Here is a 17,484-nt window from a genome sequence, read left to right as displayed (position 1 = left end):
TCGCTCTGATTCAACCCAGGAAGATGTCCGGACCCATGTATTGTGGCGCTGACCCGTTTCTCAAGAAGAGGTGTGCGAAGAAAATCAGTCGGATTAGAATGATGAAAGGGCCTGTTATTTGGCTAAGGCCTCCCCCCCCTCCCCAATCCTTTATGAGAAGTGTTTGCTCTGCTTCTGCAAAGCTAGGTGTGGGAGGGAAGCATACATATCAACTTTCCCATATATGTTTTCTGGATGGATAAGAGGTGTGGGAAGTGTGCATACACACAGTAGTCCAAGTCAGCCACTAGGATGGAGACCCTCTGTGCCTTCCTTCTGCTGGTAGTGGGTAAGTGAAAACGGGCCTTTGGCATAGACCATTTTCTCTATAAACGGCAGATCAAACATGACTTTAGCTTTCATTTAAGATGGATGGTTTGTCTCTGAATTTTAATATAAACCTTTTTATCTGCTTGGATAAGGTTTACCCCCTTTGTTTCCCTCTCCTTTTTATTGTTTTATATATTTATTTATGTTCTTATTTATTTTTCCTTTCATTTTTCTCTCCTTTTTTCCTCCCCTCTGGTGGTATGACTAGGAGTGGCTTTATGGGAGAGAAAGGTTGTTTGGTAGTGTTCTTTATCATATATTGGGGAAAAAATTAATTTTTAAAAGATTGATGGTTTTCAGCTGTTTTCAACTGGTGAAAGGATACTCAGCCTGAAATAATTCTTTAATTTTCAAAAAGAAGGCTGAATAAGAACTGGTGTTTGTATATGCAAGCTTGAGGAAATCATGTTTGAAGTAAATGAATCAGATATCTAAATAAAGATGATGGAATCTCTGACTGGGCCAAATTATATCGGAGAATGTGGTAACAAGTGTTGGAGTTATGGAAAACTCTTAACCAAGGGGGATGGAAATCCCATACTTCGCCAGATAATAGGCAACTTTGCTTATTCCTGCAAAGATTGCCTAGTCCTAATTGGTGTATTTGGCTGCTGAAAATCTACAGAGGTTGCAGAAGAAACTGGATGAGATGACATATTCTAAATCGATGGGACAATCTGGACAATAAACAAAGCACTGACAAGGAGAGATGATTTCAAAAGTTCTCATCCTTGCTGTTTTAAAAAGGAAATCTTCATTTAGTTTTTGCTTCTTCCTTGTGCAAATTGACCCTGGGATTCTTTAATTTTGCACCGTTGTCTTTTTCTTCGCACCAAATGTTTCCTGTAAAAGGAATCCATGTTTTCCAACATTGTGTGTTGACGAATCAACTTTTGTTTGTTTATTACTATATGCATACCCCAACTTTTCCTTATGGCTCAAGGCAACAAGATGCATGCACAGAACCAATGGAACTACAAAGCCAACAAGGAGAAGCAGAGAAGTGACATGGTTATGAAGCAGGGAACATTTGCTCATCCCTAGCAACAAGTGGTTGTGTTTAATGCTTCTACTGCAGTGTCCAAAAGGAAACTCTCGTGGGGGAGGAATGCAAACTAAGTGCCTTCTCCCCTGCCTGCATTTCCTGTTGGACATTTCAATGCCAGTACTAAAAGCAGAAACCTAACGCATCTGCAGATCTCTTTGCTGGTATTTCCTATAACATCCAAAGCCACACTTCTGTGATTGTTAGACTCAATGGCCTCACCAGCACCTTCGGACATTGAAATAAATAGTTACAAGTGTACATACAGGCGTGTGTTTTTTGGGGGGTGCACATATGTTTTTAGGCCTGATAGTCTGTTTATTGCTGCTTTTTAGGATCAGCACTGACTTCTCCAGTCCAGGACTCCAAAGGTAACAAGCATTTGGTTTGAGAACTGACTTTGGGCTGGGATGGTCTTACCATGGAGCGGGCCGGGCAGTGACTCAGGGCCCTATGCTGGTGGGGATGATAGAAAATGGTGTTGGAAAATTGAGCCGAGTCAAAAGGCAGACTGTAGTGGATTTTTGAAAGAACATGCAGTGTGAAAATTGGGTGCTCTTTTGTTCTGAGTAGGAATAAAGTGGATATGGAGGGCATTTTTTACTTTTCCACAGGGCTCTAGAATAACTAAGACTGCCACTGTCTTTGGGCTGTGGATTTCCTTAGGACCAAAGAACTGTGTCATGCTTATAAGACTGGAGTGGGGGGGTTGAGCTGTCTCTTAGGAAAGATTATTCTGGGAAAAGCTCCTGGTCACCATCGAGATGTGGACAGATTTCCAGCTGTAGTTATATGTCTATCCATTCACTGGGTATGAAAATGGTGCCATTAGTCCTCTCATAGATTTTAATGAGGGGATTATTGGTTGCTGGTGGTCATCCTTTGATACACTGAAAGACCTGCAGCATTAACATTTATCAGTTCGGCACAATTTAACACATACAATTTACAGGGGTCTTTTCCACATTCTCATTTTCCTTGATTCTAAGTTCCTGTTCTTTGGGGGTGGGGTGGGATTTTTTTCAGTTCCTCGCGTGTGATTTCCTCCCTCTAGTGGTCAATTCGGCATAAAACAGGTTTAAAATCAGCGTTATCTCCCTGTAGATTTAAACTGCAGGTTTTTACGCTGCATATAAACTTGTTGGTTATCAAATTGACCACTACAGGGAGCAAAACACATGTGGAACTGAAACCCCCACCCCAAGAAACAGGAACTCTGAAGCAAGGAAAATGAGAATATGGAGAAACCTTGGGTTATTGGTCAGTGATCTTGGACAAAGGGATTATTGCAGAGGGATTATTGGTCAGTGATCTTGGACATGATCTTGCAGAAGACCTTCACCAGCATTCTAAGCAATCTGATTCCAGATGGTTTCAGATTTGCAGCACTGTGGTAAAAGCAGATCCAAAGCCAAATACCCAGCCCCTTAAGCAATGCCATTTCCTAAGATGGGAAGAGAGCCCTGATTCAAGCATTTGCTAGTGGTTAGCTTTGGAAGGGGAGAAGTTAGGATCCGGCTTGATGTACTCCATCCCCTCCACAGTCTGGCCTCCTTCAAAACTAGTCGCTGATCAGGTCTGTTTCGAGAATAATCATGGCATTCTCTCCTACTCTAGATTCCTTGCTGTATCCTTATGGGACAGACCAAGGTGATAGGAAGAACCCTAAGTCAGATGATGGGACATCTCCAGAAATTCCTATTTCACAGTCCTTCACCTTCTATGGCAAGCCATACAATGCTCTCTATGTACGTAATACCTGGGCAGATCGAACGTGGTCTTCCTGCTTCTCTCACAGAAGTGAAAGTGACAAAGAGCTTTGCCTGCCTTCCCGCCTCTCTCTTTTGTTCTTTGTGTATCTTGGCTCATTAGCCTCCTCAGAATCCTATCGACTGAGAGTGCTAGGTAGAAAGATTTTCTATTAGGGTTGCCAACCTCCAGGTAGTAGCTGAAGATCTCCTGCTATTACAATCTCCAGCCGATAGAGATCAGTTCCCCTGGAGAAAATGGCTGCTTTGGCAATTGGACTCTATAGCATTGAAGTCCCTCCCATTCCCAAACCCCACCCTCCTCAGGCTCTGCCCCCAAACCTTCCGCCAGTGGCAAAGAGGGACCTGGCAACCCTAGTTTTCTAAACAAATAAATAAGTGTGTGAATGTTTTTTGAGGCAATCTGGTGTGACTTTTCATGTGACAAACCAAACGGGACATATAACCACATATGTGGTCTGGGAGAAGGCACAGCAAACTTGACTTGCTTCTCTCTGTACGACTTTCTTTCTACAGTGTGCATTTTGATAAATATAGGCAAAAAAATATGGAAGGCCATTCAGCAATATTTCCTAGATCTACACAAATACTGTCAGTTTCATATTCTCTCTCTCTCTCCCCCTCTCTCCCTCTCTCCCCTCCCTCTCTCCCTCTCCCCCTCTCTCCCTTTGGGGACTTGAAGAAGATGAGAGGCAATATGAAGGCACATTGTTACTGGTACTTGGGATAGGCCTGTACCTGCTTACTTTCATCCCTGGAGATCCCTTCAGAAAACCACAACTTCCAAGGTTCTCCTGACAGTGCAAATAACTAGGGTCGTGCAAAAAAAACATTGGGGGTGAATTTTGGGTTTGACTTATTGGCCCCGATTTTTTTCAGCAACCCGGGAAAAAGCCAAATGCCCATATGGGTAAAGGGGTATTCGGCTTGACTTCTGGGTTTACCTAAACAATTCAGGTCCATTATAATCTATAGGGATTTTTTCCAAAGCGCCTGTGGGGGTGGGGGCATTTTAGCGGTAGAGTCACCAAATTTGTAGCATAGCTGCAAGGGACTCTCCTTACACAGACACCAAAGTTTGGTGAAGTTTGGGACGGAGGTCCAACTTTATGGGCCAACAAAGGGGTCGCCCCCATTCTCCAGGCATTTGCGAGCCAAGCTGTCCATCGGTTTTCAGGTTCAGAAGTTCAGCGTTGCCGAGGACTGACAAAAAGAGCCAATTGGCAGGCTGGTGCCTCAGAGTCTGGGGGCTCCCTTCATATCTGGGGTGCATAGCATGATGTCCATGCAAATTAGCTTGCAAGCTGAGGGAAATGGCTTAAATGCAAGAAAAATAAGGCACCAGAATTTGGTGGCAAATGACATCCTGTGAACAGTGATCAAAAATCTGACTTCAAGAGAGGGTCACAGTGCCGGGAAACAATCCACTACTTGGGGGGACCTTCAGTTTGAGAGCACATTTTTATGAGAGGGGAGTTGATATCAGAGCCAGCCAATGTTGTCACCAAGGCACCTCTTGTAACGGAGATTGCTCATCCACGTGGGTGAGGAGTCTTCTTCAGAAGCTTGTTCAGCTGCTGTTGAAGCTGGCGTTTTTAGTTTGTTGGGGCCCAAACAAAACTAGTCAAAGATAGAAAAATGGGAGAAAGCACAGAGCTGGGCATCTGAGCAAAGGGAAATAGCCGACACCTGAAAAAAATGCTGAATATGTATTCGGCTTTTCAGGAATCGCCTATGCGGCTTCAGGCAGATTCCCAGGTTTTGGTATTCAGTTGACCTGAACCCCAAATATTGCCGATACGACTAATTTCGGATTTATTTTCGGTTCGGGTATACCAATATGCCCAGCCCTAGAAATAAGGGTTAATTTACTGATGTATGCTTGTTGAGTAGTCCCATCCTATATGATCTCATCTAAACTGGGCCTGCCATTCCCCCCCCCCCGCAATAGCTAATCATAAGCCAGTTATTTCTTGCAACTTACCAGCTTGATAAACCAATTTTTTCATGCTCCCGCCTCAAGCAAAGGTGGCAATAAATGGCCTGGTTTAGGCCTTTTATTTCTGACATATCTTCTTTCTGCAGCTAATTCCTTATGCTTCTCCTAAAATCATGTCTTTCTAGCTACCTATCTATCTGTTGATTGATCTAATATCACATGTTCACACTTGGTTCTTCTGACCCCTTCCTGCAGGTAAACAACAATGGTGTGGTCTCCTTTGGTGTGAACGTCTCACAGTACACCCCTGATCCTTTCCCTCTGGATGGTGGATGGCCCTTTGTGGCTCCATATTGGGGGGATGTAGACAATCGGATGGGCGGGGATATCTTCTGGAGGCAGACTCAGGATGCAGCAATCCTTAGCCGTTGCACTGCAGATATCAACAACTACTTCTCCGAGATCCCTTTCCAAGCTATCTGGGCCTTCGTTGCTACCTGGGACCGTGTGGCCTACTTTGGATCTGCTTCAAAGAAGGTAAGCCTCTCATTGACAGATGCCCATGGTGCATTAGTGTTTCTGATGCAATGGGGAAAAATGCAAAGGAACCATGGACTTCTGCCATAGAATCAACATGGTACTAGGTCAGGGCCACCGAGTGTCACCATGGACTCCCAGACAAGCTGTGTTTCACACATGCCAAATATTCGGCTTTACTTCTGGGTTTACCGAAACAATTCACTTCCATTATAATCTATGGGGATTTTTTCCAAAGCGCCTGTGGGGGTGGGGGCATTTTAGCGGTAGAGTCACCAAATTTGTAGCATAGCTGCAAGGGACTCTCCTTACACAGACACCAAAGTTTGGTGAAGTTTGGGACAGGAGTTCCAACTTTATGGGCCAACAAAGGGGTCACCCCCATTCTCCAGGCATTTGCAAGCCAAGCTGTCCATCGGTTTTCAGGTTCAGAAGTTCAGCATTGCCAAGGACTGATGTACTTTCAATCCACTTTCCATGCACTTTGCAGCTGGATTTTACTGTGTGAAAATGGCAAAATCCACTTGCAAACTATCGTTAAAGTGCATTAAAAGTGGATTGAAAGTGCATTATTTAGCATGTGTGAAAACTCCTAAGGATTCTGTCTGCAACATGAAGACCTAATGGAACTTTCATATGCAAACAAATAATATTTCTTGCCTGAGTTCATCGGTCTCCAGATGATCAGAACTTTGTCTTCCTTGGCCCTACTTACTCTCAAGCAGTAGGGCTGCCATCCTCCAGGTGTGGCCAGGAAATCTCCTGGAAGTACAACTAATCTCCAGACTACAGAGACCAGTTCCCTGGGAGAAAATGGCTGCTTTGTAGGGTGGACTATATGGCATCTTCCCCTTCTAGGCCTTCCATTTACTGACACAGGGTGGAAAATTACCAGTTCCCAGACCAAATTCTTACCCTCTCCCCAATTGAGCAAATGAGAAAAAATGGCGTCCACATAGAGATGCTAAGTATTTCCCCTAATTTCTAAAGTCAGTAGAAACTAGGGGAGGCAGCTTAGAGTGTCACCAGGAAGTGACAGTGCATCCTCCCCTGACTAGGGTTGCCAACCTTCAGGCACTAGCTGGAGATCTCCCGCTATTACAACCGATCTCCAGCCAACAGAGATCAGTTCACCTGGAGAAAATGGCCACTTTGGCAATTGGACTCTATGGCATTGAAGCCCCTCCCCAAACCCCGCCCTCCTCAGGCTCTGCCCCAAAAATATCCAGGTATTTTCCAACCCGGGCTGGCACCCTACCCCAGACTCTGCCCTCCTCAGGCAATGTGTTCCCCCCCATCTCCCAGTATTTACTGAGGCAGTGCTGGGAATCCTACTGCCCTCGCCAATCTCTGACCTTCCCAGGCACCGCCCCAAACCTCCAGGAATTCCCTAAGCTGCCACTGGCAGCCCTAGCAGGCCTGGAGGTAAAGCACCAGTTCTTTGGGAAAGGCCCATGTGCTAAGCCCCACTTACATATGAGAGGCTCCCACATGAGCCGTCTTTGGAACAGTGTTAAGCCACTGATGGTGCCCTTACCAGAGTTACACCCTTCTAAGTGTATTGAAGTGAATGCACCTAGAATGATGCAACTCTGCTTAGGATTGCACTGTAAATAACTGAGTAGTCAAGCTTGCCCTTTATTCCTTCTCCTTTACATACCCTGCTGTGCTCCGTAATAGATGCTAAAGGATTTTCAGCATCATTTAATCAAGATAATGGTAGAGGTGATATTCAAATAAAAAACACCAGGATGGGTGGTGGTTAGGGTTGCCAGACCCCTGCCAGGGGCAGGGGTCCCCTGCTTTGGGACCCTTCCCCCAGCGCCATCCAGCTGGTTGGCAGGGGTCTTACCAGGCTTAAAAGGAAGCCTAGGCCTCAACTCTGCTGCCATGATGTCACTTCCAGAAGTGGTGTCATCACCCAGGCAATGACAGGGGAGACGCTCTGGTATTTGAGCAAGAGTCTATGGTAAAAACAGTGTCTACCATAGAGTTTTTGCCCAAATACCAGAGGGTCTCCTTTATTATCAACAACATGATGACATCACTTCTGGAAGGTGCCGTTGAGGCCAAGGTCTCATTTTAACCCACGCACCCCTAATGGCCAGAGGGGACCTGGCAACTCCAGCCGAAAGAGATGAGTTCATCTGGAGAAAAATGGCCACTTTGGCAATTGGACTCTATGGCATTGAAGTCCCTCCCCTCCCCAAACCCCGCCCTCCTCAGGCGCCGCCCCAAAAACCTGGCAAAGAGGGACCTGGCAACCCTACTTGTGATGTTGTAGCCAGAGCTGATGAACAAGACATCTCTGTGCCTTGATAGATGGTCCTTTTGTACTTGTACGAACTGCACAGTCAGCGCTATCTTCTCTTTCGTAGGTCAACACCTTCCAAGCTGTCTTGACCACCAATGGGGACATAGCCTTTATCATGCTGAACTACGCCGATATCCAGTGGACCACTGGTCGAGCAAGTGGGGGAGATGCTAAGACTGGCCTTGGAGGAACCCCGGCACAGGTGTTTATGGACTGATCTTGTATAATAGCACATGTGATGCAGGGTGGTGAAGTTCTGAGCTGAGCATGTTTCCAGCTTCAGAGAGCGATCAACATCTCAAGTCAAGGGTCCCCAACCTTTTTGAGCTGGCAGGCACCTTTGTAATGGTGGCCAAGGGTGGAGCGTGCAATCACAAGATGGCTGCCACAGAAGTCATTATCAGCCACAAAACATCAGGGAAGTGAAGTTATGAATAGCCCTCATCGCCGGTCTTCAGCATTTCAGGCAGAAGTTCTGTTTTACAGGATGCCTTATGTTGTTTCAAAATATGTTCATGTATACAAACAGCTTACTTTCAGTCACGCAGGGCAGATTCTTGTAGCGGCAGCTGCTGCCAAAGCAACTTGTAAAAAATCTGCACAGCCAATCAGAAGCCCTGCTGGGCAAAATCTGTGCTGGCCCCACCCACTTTCCAAAAGTAGTGGGTTCCTGGAAAGATGTTGGCAGGCACATCGGGGACCCCCCCCCCCCCAGTAAATACATCTTTTGCTTTGACTGTAACTGTAGATTCCTTGCTCGCTCGCTTGATTGCCGCCCCTTCAGCCGTGTTAAATGGAAGATATGGCAACTGACCTTATTCAGATAGGCTTTGTCCATGTGATCTGAAGAGTGTGGATTCATTATCCCATATGATGTTGGAATGCCCCTAATATAATTCCTATCGCAATCAATGGATTACCCCTATCTTAATCCAATTACCTGCCACCATAACAAAAGGTAAAACAGTCCCCTTTTTGCTGGTGGACAGAGACTCAAGAACAACATTGGCGGTAGCCACGTATCTATCCACCATATTTCCCATAAAGAAATAAAGGCCATTTATGCAGGGTCAATTTTGATGCTCGCTCAAAGCTCCTTTTTAAAATCCGACCTTTAAAATGCTTATTCACAGTTTTGATGCAAGAAGAGAAAGTCAAACAAATCCCACCACCACCCCCACTCGCCTGCACCTTCATTCTTTCGTTTGCATAGCAATTGTCATTTGCATAGCTAACCCACAGCTGTGATTCTTCATGTTTCCTTGAATGGATGCTTCAAGGCGGGGATGGAGCAAATAAAAAAGGTCGCATTAAAGGGGCTCTTAAGAAATGTGAAGCAGGTATGCACCGGCTTCACAGCGGCTTCACAGTGACTTCTGGAATGATGGTTCAGCGTAAAGAACTAAAAAAAAATATGCGGGGCACTCCAGCCTGGAATGCGCTGCTAATTACCAAGCATAAACGGCCAAAGGCTCTCCTTTTACTGCTCAAGACCTTTTGGTCAAGGGAGCTTGAAAGAAGGAAAGAAAGATACCTTCACCATAAGATACAGAGGGGTAGGCCCTGAAACCAGTGAGGTCCAACTTTATAAAGCGGTCAGGGTAAGGGAGCGAGCTACTCATTTAATGAACAAAAAGTCAAATCAGGCTACCAAAAAAGCCACATTCCCCACCAAATTACTATTGGCATCTGGTGCATTTGGCTCAAAGGCATCGTATGACGCAGTAACTCCCAAAACTTCAGGCTCAGTACTGCTCGAAAGTTATTGATAACAATAGAATTGACTGAACCGTACTGCATTTTAAAAAGCCTTAAAACATAAAATACTAAATTATGTACACCAAGCTTGAAAGCTCAGTGGAATTGCAAGTGAGATGGTTCCTGGGAAACGATCAAATAATGAAAGATGTTCTGTCAAATCCATGCCACTTTTTATGGAAGATTTACTGAAACCAAGGCAGCCTGTTGTGATATCCACCTCTGGAAGAGTTCTCATCAACAAAAGTGCTTTTGATTGATGGGTCCTGGAAGAGGATCTTAAGACTTTCATGGTCAGATTTTTTTCCCCACCCCTCTGAATTTGATAATGCGTCATCTACAATTTACGATCACGCCGGCTCTGTAAATGAAGAAGCGTATGGCAGTGGTTATAATCCAGTCTCTGCTTGGAAGGTAATAAATTTGTATTCAGAGATCTGGGCCAAACCGTGATGAATGACTCAGCAATAATATGTGTCCTGAGTGACATCAGCCGGATCAGAATATAGATGTTATCCGGTCGGTGGATTGACTTTTGAAAGCAGAAGCCTTATTGATCAGAAAGGAGCCTGAGATATCAATACACACCACACAGTTTCCCTGGAATATTCTACCATTACGGAACCCATGGCCACACCACAAATTACAAATACTATTTTTTTTTGCTGACTAGTAAATGAAGAAGGAGGCAAGGCAGCATGGTATAGCTCGATCTTGTCAGATCTCAGAAGCTAAGCTCCAGGTCAAGGCAGCCTTCATTTACTGTGGCCAAAAATGCATGGTCCCTTAACCCACTTTATTCCCCATTTCAGCCAGGATCAAATTGACCTGGGCTGGGGGGAAACTGTACGCATTACCTTGAAAAGCAGGGACGAAGCTGTATGCAAATCCATCCATGTAAACCAGTGGTTCCCAACCTTTTTTTGACCAGGGACCACTAGGACTTTTTTATTCGGTGCAGGGACCCCAAGGTTCAAAATAAAAATTCTGAGAATTTGAAAATAAACTTTAATCATAACTGTTAGTTAAACATTAAACTTAGAATAATATTTGAATATATTTTTATAATAGAGAACTTTTATTTATGCGTACAGTTCCCCTGCTCCCCCCCCCCCCCAGCCTGGGTAAATTTGATCCTGGCTGAAATGGGGAATAAAGTGGGTTAAGGGACCATGCGTTTTTGGCCACAGTAAATGAAGGCTGCCTTGACCTGGAGGGCCCAGAGTAGCCCGATCTGATCAGATGCTTAGAAGATACCAGTCCTCTATCCCTAGCACTTGTAATGAGTCAGACATACTTCCTGAGAACATTCCTTGCAAACAAGGTCGCCATAAGCCGGCGGTGACTTGACGGCACTTTACTCACACAAATTAAGGCTCTTTGCAGCGCAGTGCTAAGTGGGGTTCCACCTGGCCAAGCCTGACTTCAAGCCACTTTGAAGGCCATAACTCTGCTTAAGATGGGTCTTTTGTAGCACTGTTGCTCTGTACAATCATGCCCCCCCCATACAAACACTCAAAATAGCAAAATTGGGGAAAATGATAAAAAAGGCAAACCCCATTGCTAAGACATGTGTACCAAATCTGAGCACTCTGCACTGTGGTCCTGCATGCTTCCGTTGTACAACTTTCAGCACCATGTTTTTCTACAAGGACATTTGCCGTGGGTACTTGTGGTGAGGACTTGTGAAAATTGTTGTTCTCTTCCTGCCAACCCAAATCTCATCATTTCATCAAGGGGGACTGTGTGGATCTGTCAGAAAAGTAGAAAATATTGGCTAATGCTACAGGAAGAGATGCAAAAGAAATTTAAACTTTGGGTCCGAAAAGTATGGTATTAAATATACTGCCAAGTACTATACTAAAAATATATAACGAACTATTTAAGCACATGGTGACAGCGGGAAAAGTGACGTATGCAGCGAAATGGAAAGCAGAGGATTACCCAGAACAGATGGTTGAACAAGCTAACAGAATATGCAACTATGAAAAAATTAACGTTTCTTGTACAAAATCGATCCATTTCAGAATTTCAAGAAAAGTGGATTTTTTTTTAAACGACATAGCTAAAAATCAAGACTAGAATTAGATTCAAGTGATACATGTTTAAGACTAAATATATTTTTAGATATGAAAATAGAGAGAGTGAAGTAATTCAAATAAGTTAATGATTGAAATGTAGGTGCAGAGTAAGCTCCACATAACAAAATCATAATTTTTTGTTTAAACGTTTATATATTTTTGTTTTGTTTGTCTATTTATATTTTTAAATTAAAAAATTATCAAAGAAAACCCCCAAAAAACAAGGGGGATCTGGTAGAAAGGGGTGTCCAGTCACAGGTGACTTAGGTCAATCCCATAGTGTTTTCAAGGCAAGAGACAAAGAGAGGTGGTTTGCAATTGCCTGCTTCTGTGTAGCAACCCTGGATTCCCCTCATATTCTCCCATCTAAGAACCAACCAGGGCCGACTCTGCTTAGGTTCAAACCAAACTGGGCTAGACTGGGCCACCTAGGTCAGGGTATAAAAAGGATAATGCTGCTGCAGATGCCTTGTTTGTGGGCTTTCTAGAGGCACCTGGTTGGCCACTATGAGAACAGACTGCTAGACTGGATGGACCTTGGGCTGATTCAACTTGGCCTTTCTTAAGGTTTTCTGGGCTATAGTATTGGCTAATACATAATTGCCTCCCTCTATCTCCCTCCCAGGCTGGATTTGACAGCGGAGACAAAACAAATTACTACAACATCCCTTCTTCCCGCACTCCTGATGTCGTCAATATTGGGGGAACCACCAACGTGGGAGTGCCAGGGCGATGGGTCTTCCAGGTCGATGAATTTGTGGCTGCCGTCACCACAGAGAGCACCGATTGCTTGATGTGAGCACCTGGAACGCCAAGGCCACTTCTTCCCTCAGGTACCAGGGAGGGAGATAATTTGCAGGTTTCCAAGTCCCCACTGTTGAGTGAAGGAAACTGTGCACTTCATATTTTGTGCATTGTGACTGGGACCTGGGAGGGTGAGGTGGGGTAGCCTGAAGCAAGGAGACCATGAGCAGGCTTGGTGGGGGGTCTCAGCTCCATGGTTGGAAAATAAAGACACCCACGTTTCTTCAGTCCTCTTTATTAGGTGTGTTGAGTTGTATTTCACTCGGCCTTTTGCTCTTCCAGAGCAATCCTTGGTCCTTTTCCCACACAGCCTCACGTTTAGTTCTCAATCTCTGGCCACCTCTCAGCTTAGGGTTGCCAACCTCCAGGTACTAGCTGGAGATCTCCTGCTATTACAACTGATCTCCAGCCGATAGAGATCAGTTCAGCTGGAGAAAATGGCCCCTTTGGCAATTGGACTCGATGGCATTGAAGTCCCTCCCCTCCCCAAACCCCACCCTCCTCAGTCTCCGCTCCCCAAAACTCCTGCTGGTGGCAAAGAGGGACCTGGCAACCCTATCTCAGCTCTATCTCACCATTGCCTTAAGTGCCCGGCCCAATAACTGGAGCTACCCTTCCTGCATAGGCCCTGCCATTCTGGCTGCCAATAGGATTTCCAACTTTAACAGGGCTCGGGAGATCTCCCACTTTTACAATTGATCTCCAGACAACCAAGATCAGTTCCCTTGGAGAAAATGGCTGCTTTGGAGGGTGGACTCTACAGCATTGTACTCTGCTGAGGTTCCTCCCCTTCCCAAACCCCGCCCTCCACAGGTTCCACCCCCAAAATCTCCAGGTATTTCCCAACCCAGAGCTGGCAGTCCTAGCTGCCAATCATGCTATGGTTGCCAGGTACCTCCTGGCCACCAGCAAGGGACGCAAGGGGCAGGTAGGGATGCCAGATCAAGGTTGGGAATATCCTGGAGATTTGGGGATGGAGCCTAGGTAGTACAGGGACCTCAGAGGGCTACAATGCCATAGAGACCACCCTCCGAAGCATCCATTCTCTCCAGAGGAACTGATCTATGTAGTCTGGAGATGAGCTGTAATTCCAGGGGATCCCCAGGTCCCACCTGGAGGCTGGCAGCCCTAAATCACGCCTCAGTCCTAATGGGACACCCTCCCCAGGCACAGCTCCAGCTCACGCTAGCCACCCCTGCCCTGCTGTCAGCCTACCAGGCCATCCTGTCCCACCAGTCTCTTTCCTTGCCCGCCTCCTGGCTTCTCAGGCCTCCAGCCTCTCTGCTTCCGTTGGGCCCTTTGGGCTCCAGGGCAATCCCCATCCCCCGTAGGTGTCACATGCAAGAATATGGAAAGCCTATCTTTTTAACCAATGAGTGACCTTGGGCAGATGATGAGAGGGAGGGCATCTTGGCCATCTTCTGGTCACTACGAGTGTGTGTGTGGGGGAGGTAGTAGTGAATTTCCTGCATTGTGCAGGGTGTTGGACTTGATTACCCTGGTGGTCCCTTCCAACTCTATGATTCTACAACTAAAATTAGAAGTATTTAGGGAAAGAACTGTGTGGCTCAGTGGTTATGCCTGCTAAAGGTCCTCAGATGAGGATCCTAAAGGTAAAAGTAGTCCCCTGTACAAGCACCAGGTCATTACTGACCCATGGGGTAGGGTTGCCAAGGGCCAGGTAGTGGTGGGTAAACTACCACCAATCCACCAGGCTGCCCGCCGACCAGCTGAGGGCCCCCCGTGCACGCGCACACGTGTGATGCGCCTACGTCAATTCAGGGTTTACCCTGAAGCGATGTGGACACTCTGGCAAATTCAGCCAAAACTCTATGGTTTCCATAGAGTTTCAGCCGAGATTGAGAGAGCGGCCCCATCACTTCCGAGTAAACCAGAAGTGATGTAGGCGCGTTGGCGTGCGGGTGCATCAAAAACCTCCCACCGATCAACCGACGGGACCTGGTAAGCCTACCCATGGGGTGACGTCACAACCCGACGTTTACTAGGCAGACTGTGACCATTTTTGCATGGTCAATTTTGATGCTCGCTCAAACCTCTTTTTTAAAATGCGACTTTAAAAATACCTTTTCAAGGAGAAGTTTCACTCCCCCCACTCGCCTGCTCCTTTGTTCCTGTTTGCATAAACCATTAGCATATGCATAGCTAACGCGCCTCTGTTGTTTTGCATTGTTCCTTGAGGGCAATTCTTCGCGGAAAACTCCAAAGGTCACGTTAAGTGGGCTCTTTAGTAATGCGAAGCAGGTATGCCCCGGCATCGCAGTCACTTCTGGCCAGAGTTTACGGGGTGGTTTGCCATTGCCTTCCCCAGTCATCTATACTTTACCCCCAGCAAGCTGGGTACTCATTTTACCAACCACAGGGGGATGGAAGGCTGAGTCAACCTTGAGCTGGCTTCCTGAAGCCGACTTCCCTCGGGATCGAACTCAGGTTATGAGCAGAGCTTTTGACTGCAGTGCTGCAGTTTTCCACTCTGCGCCACGGGGCTCCTAAGATGAGGATCTTAAGAGCTGGGAGAAAAGCTTTCCTCTGCCTGAGACTCCAGAGTAGGGCTGTTGGGGGGAAAAATCGGTAAAGTTCGGCTTTGGCAAAATTCGGCCCTTTTAAATTCGGGACGTGCCGAAGTACGAACTCCCCCGCTTCGGATCCGCTAAATTCGGCGCGAGATCCAAAGTTTGGGAAAAAATTTGGCCGGGTCTTCGAAATGCTGGGCGCCGCCTGCCCAGGCGGCGCCCACCACTTCAAAGAGTTGGGAAGGGGGCGGGGGTCTTTAAAGAGCCCCCCCCCACGGGCCTTCATGGGGCTTCCATGGGCACGCGAGGGGCTCTTTAAACAGATCTGCGCTTTCCAGCTGGACGGCACAGATCTGTTTAAAGGCCCCTCCGCGCACCTTCATGGAAGCCCCCTGAAGGCGTGTGCGGGGGGGGGGGGGAACAGATCTGCACCTTCCAGCTGGAAGGCGCCAATCTGTTTAAAGAGCCCGAATTTGCCAAATTTATTCACAAACACCCCGAACTCGCCAAATTCAGCTCCCCGTTTTCCCCCCTTTTTTGAGTACGTTCAATCCGAACCAAAAAACCGCCGAATCAGGGGGAATTCGGCTGTTTTTCGGTTCAGGATGAACCAAATTGACAGCCCTACTCCAGAGAGCCACAGGCAGGCAGAAAATGCTGATCTAAGAGGACCAACGCTGTGACTCAGCTTAAGGCGGCTTCCTGTGCTCAATCTAATCTATTCTGACTAAGCATAAGTCCACTGGGAAGGCCGCTCTGTAAAAAAATCAATAAAATAGATGCAGGAATAGTCTTTGATGTGTCCTAAACATTTCAGAGAAACATAATTTCTCCACTGTGCATAATTTTGAATTAGGTTTCTGTTTGGTCTGATCTATTCTGGCTCTGCTACTCCTTGGAGGAGGGGCTATGGAGGGGGTCTTCTGAGATCTCCCCAGGCGTTGCCCACAGACTTTCCAGCCTATCTCACAGCCGTGAGAGTAGGGAGACTTGATTTCCTGGTTTTAAATTGAAAGCTTAGGTTTCCAGAAGCTGGATCCTGTATGCAAGTCCACGTTCTGCATTGTTCCTCCTCCTCTGCAGACTCATAGCAGACACAAAGCCTCGAATCCATGCGTTTGGGCTGTAGCATGATGCAGAGAAGAAGAAGAAGAAGAAGAAGAAGAAGAAGAAGAAGAAGAAGAGTTGGTTTTTGTATGCCGACTTTCTCTACCACTTAAGGGAGACTCAATCCTGCTTACAATCGCCTTCCCTTCCCCTCCCCACAACAGACTCTCTGTGAGGTGGGTGAGGCTGAGAGAGCGCGACTAGCCCAAGGTCACCCAGATGGCTTCATGTGTAGGAGTGGGGAAACAAATGCAGTTCACCAGATTAGCCTCCACCGCTCATGTGGAGGAGTGGGGAATCAAATCCGATTCTCCAGAGCAGACTCCACTGCTCCAAACCACTGCTCTTAACAGCTACACCACCCTGGCTCTCTGCTGTCGGCTTGTAATGAATTTGTCCTCTGATATCCAGATGGGAGATGGGGGCAAGAAAATGTTGGGTTGCCAAAGCAGGACTGTCAATCTTTCCATTCTCTGTTTCCCCCTGTTTAATTTCCACCACCACCCCGGTTGCTGCGAAGAGCAAGAGAGAAAAAGGTCAAAAAGAAGACATTTTGACCTAGTATTATTTTTTGCATTCCAAACTACATGGGGAACTGTAGGAAGCAGCCAGGCAGACAGCATGCACCGGATCTCATTTGGGGTTTGTCCAAGTGAGTTTCAGCCATGGTTTATGGGTCTGGGGAAACAGGTGACCAATTAGACATTTGGAAAGCTGGTACACCTGCATTAGGTAGCAAAGATGCCATCTCCCTTTCATTTTGGATTTTGCTGTCTCTTTTCTCCAGGTGAGATCTCTTCCAACGCCTCAGACCCCCTCCATCTACCAGGACAGGATGGACTCCAACCTCGACAATAAAGCATCTGCCACTTCCCTACAGGCACAGAGCCTTTTGAATCCACGGTTGACTGTAGCATAGCAATAAAGACTGGGCTCACGTTGCTGCTTTCCATTGTCCATTACTTCGGGCGGTAGGGACTGGGCAGTCTGTCTGGGGGAGCCAAAGAATAAATGGATGACTGCGGGTTGGATTCTGCCTGCTTTTTTGCTAACAAAAATAAGAGAAGGGGCCTCTTCCGGCCATGAGAAAGGCTATGCCAGGGGTTGTGGGATCCACATGGGCAAAACTTTTGCAGGACAGAAGGAGAATCAGGTGAGAACTAGGGGGAAAGCTAGTAGGATCCAATCCAGCATATGTGTAAAGGTAAATGTCCCCTGTGCAAGCACCGG

The 17,484-nt window shown here is 46.5% G+C and overlaps 1 protein-coding gene across 1 annotated transcript; it reads left to right on the top strand.

Moving 5' to 3' along the window:
- Nucleotides 1-291: 291 nt before the first annotated feature.
- LOC130474702 (sushi, nidogen and EGF-like domain-containing protein 1) lies at nt 292-17,062 on the top strand. The gene is made up of 6 exons (XM_056846400.1): nt 292-328; nt 3,032-3,162; nt 5,378-5,659; nt 8,038-8,175; nt 12,438-12,645; nt 17,042-17,062. Exons 1-5 carry the CDS (start codon nt 292-294, stop codon nt 12,609-12,611), a joined length of 762 nt encoding a protein of 253 aa, XP_056702378.1. The 3' UTR covers nt 12,612-12,645; nt 17,042-17,062.
- The last annotated feature ends 422 nt before the right edge of the window (nt 17,063-17,484 follow it).

Source organism: Euleptes europaea, chromosome 3, assembly GCF_029931775.1.
Source record: "Euleptes europaea isolate rEulEur1 chromosome 3, rEulEur1.hap1, whole genome shotgun sequence".
Lineage (NCBI taxonomy): Eukaryota > Metazoa > Chordata > Lepidosauria > Squamata > Sphaerodactylidae > Euleptes > Euleptes europaea.
The sequence above is the reverse complement of the archived record's forward strand: the minus strand, read 5'-3'. Positions and strand labels throughout refer to the sequence as shown.

What these genes read in the sequence shown, in the direction of transcription:
- LOC130474702 (XM_056846400.1), top strand. Translation starts at nt 292, where the DNA reads ATGGAGACCCTCTGTGCCTTCCTTCTGCTGGTAGTGG. An exon ending in AGCCATACAATGCTCTCTAT is followed by an intron (nt 3,163 to 5,377) that starts GTACGTAATACC and finishes CCCTTCCTGCAG; the next exon opens with GTAAACAACAATGGTGTGGT. An exon ending in TTGGAGGAACCCCGGCACAG is followed by an intron (nt 8,176 to 12,437) that starts GTGTTTATGGAC and finishes TCTCCCTCCCAG; the next exon opens with GCTGGATTTGACAGCGGAGA.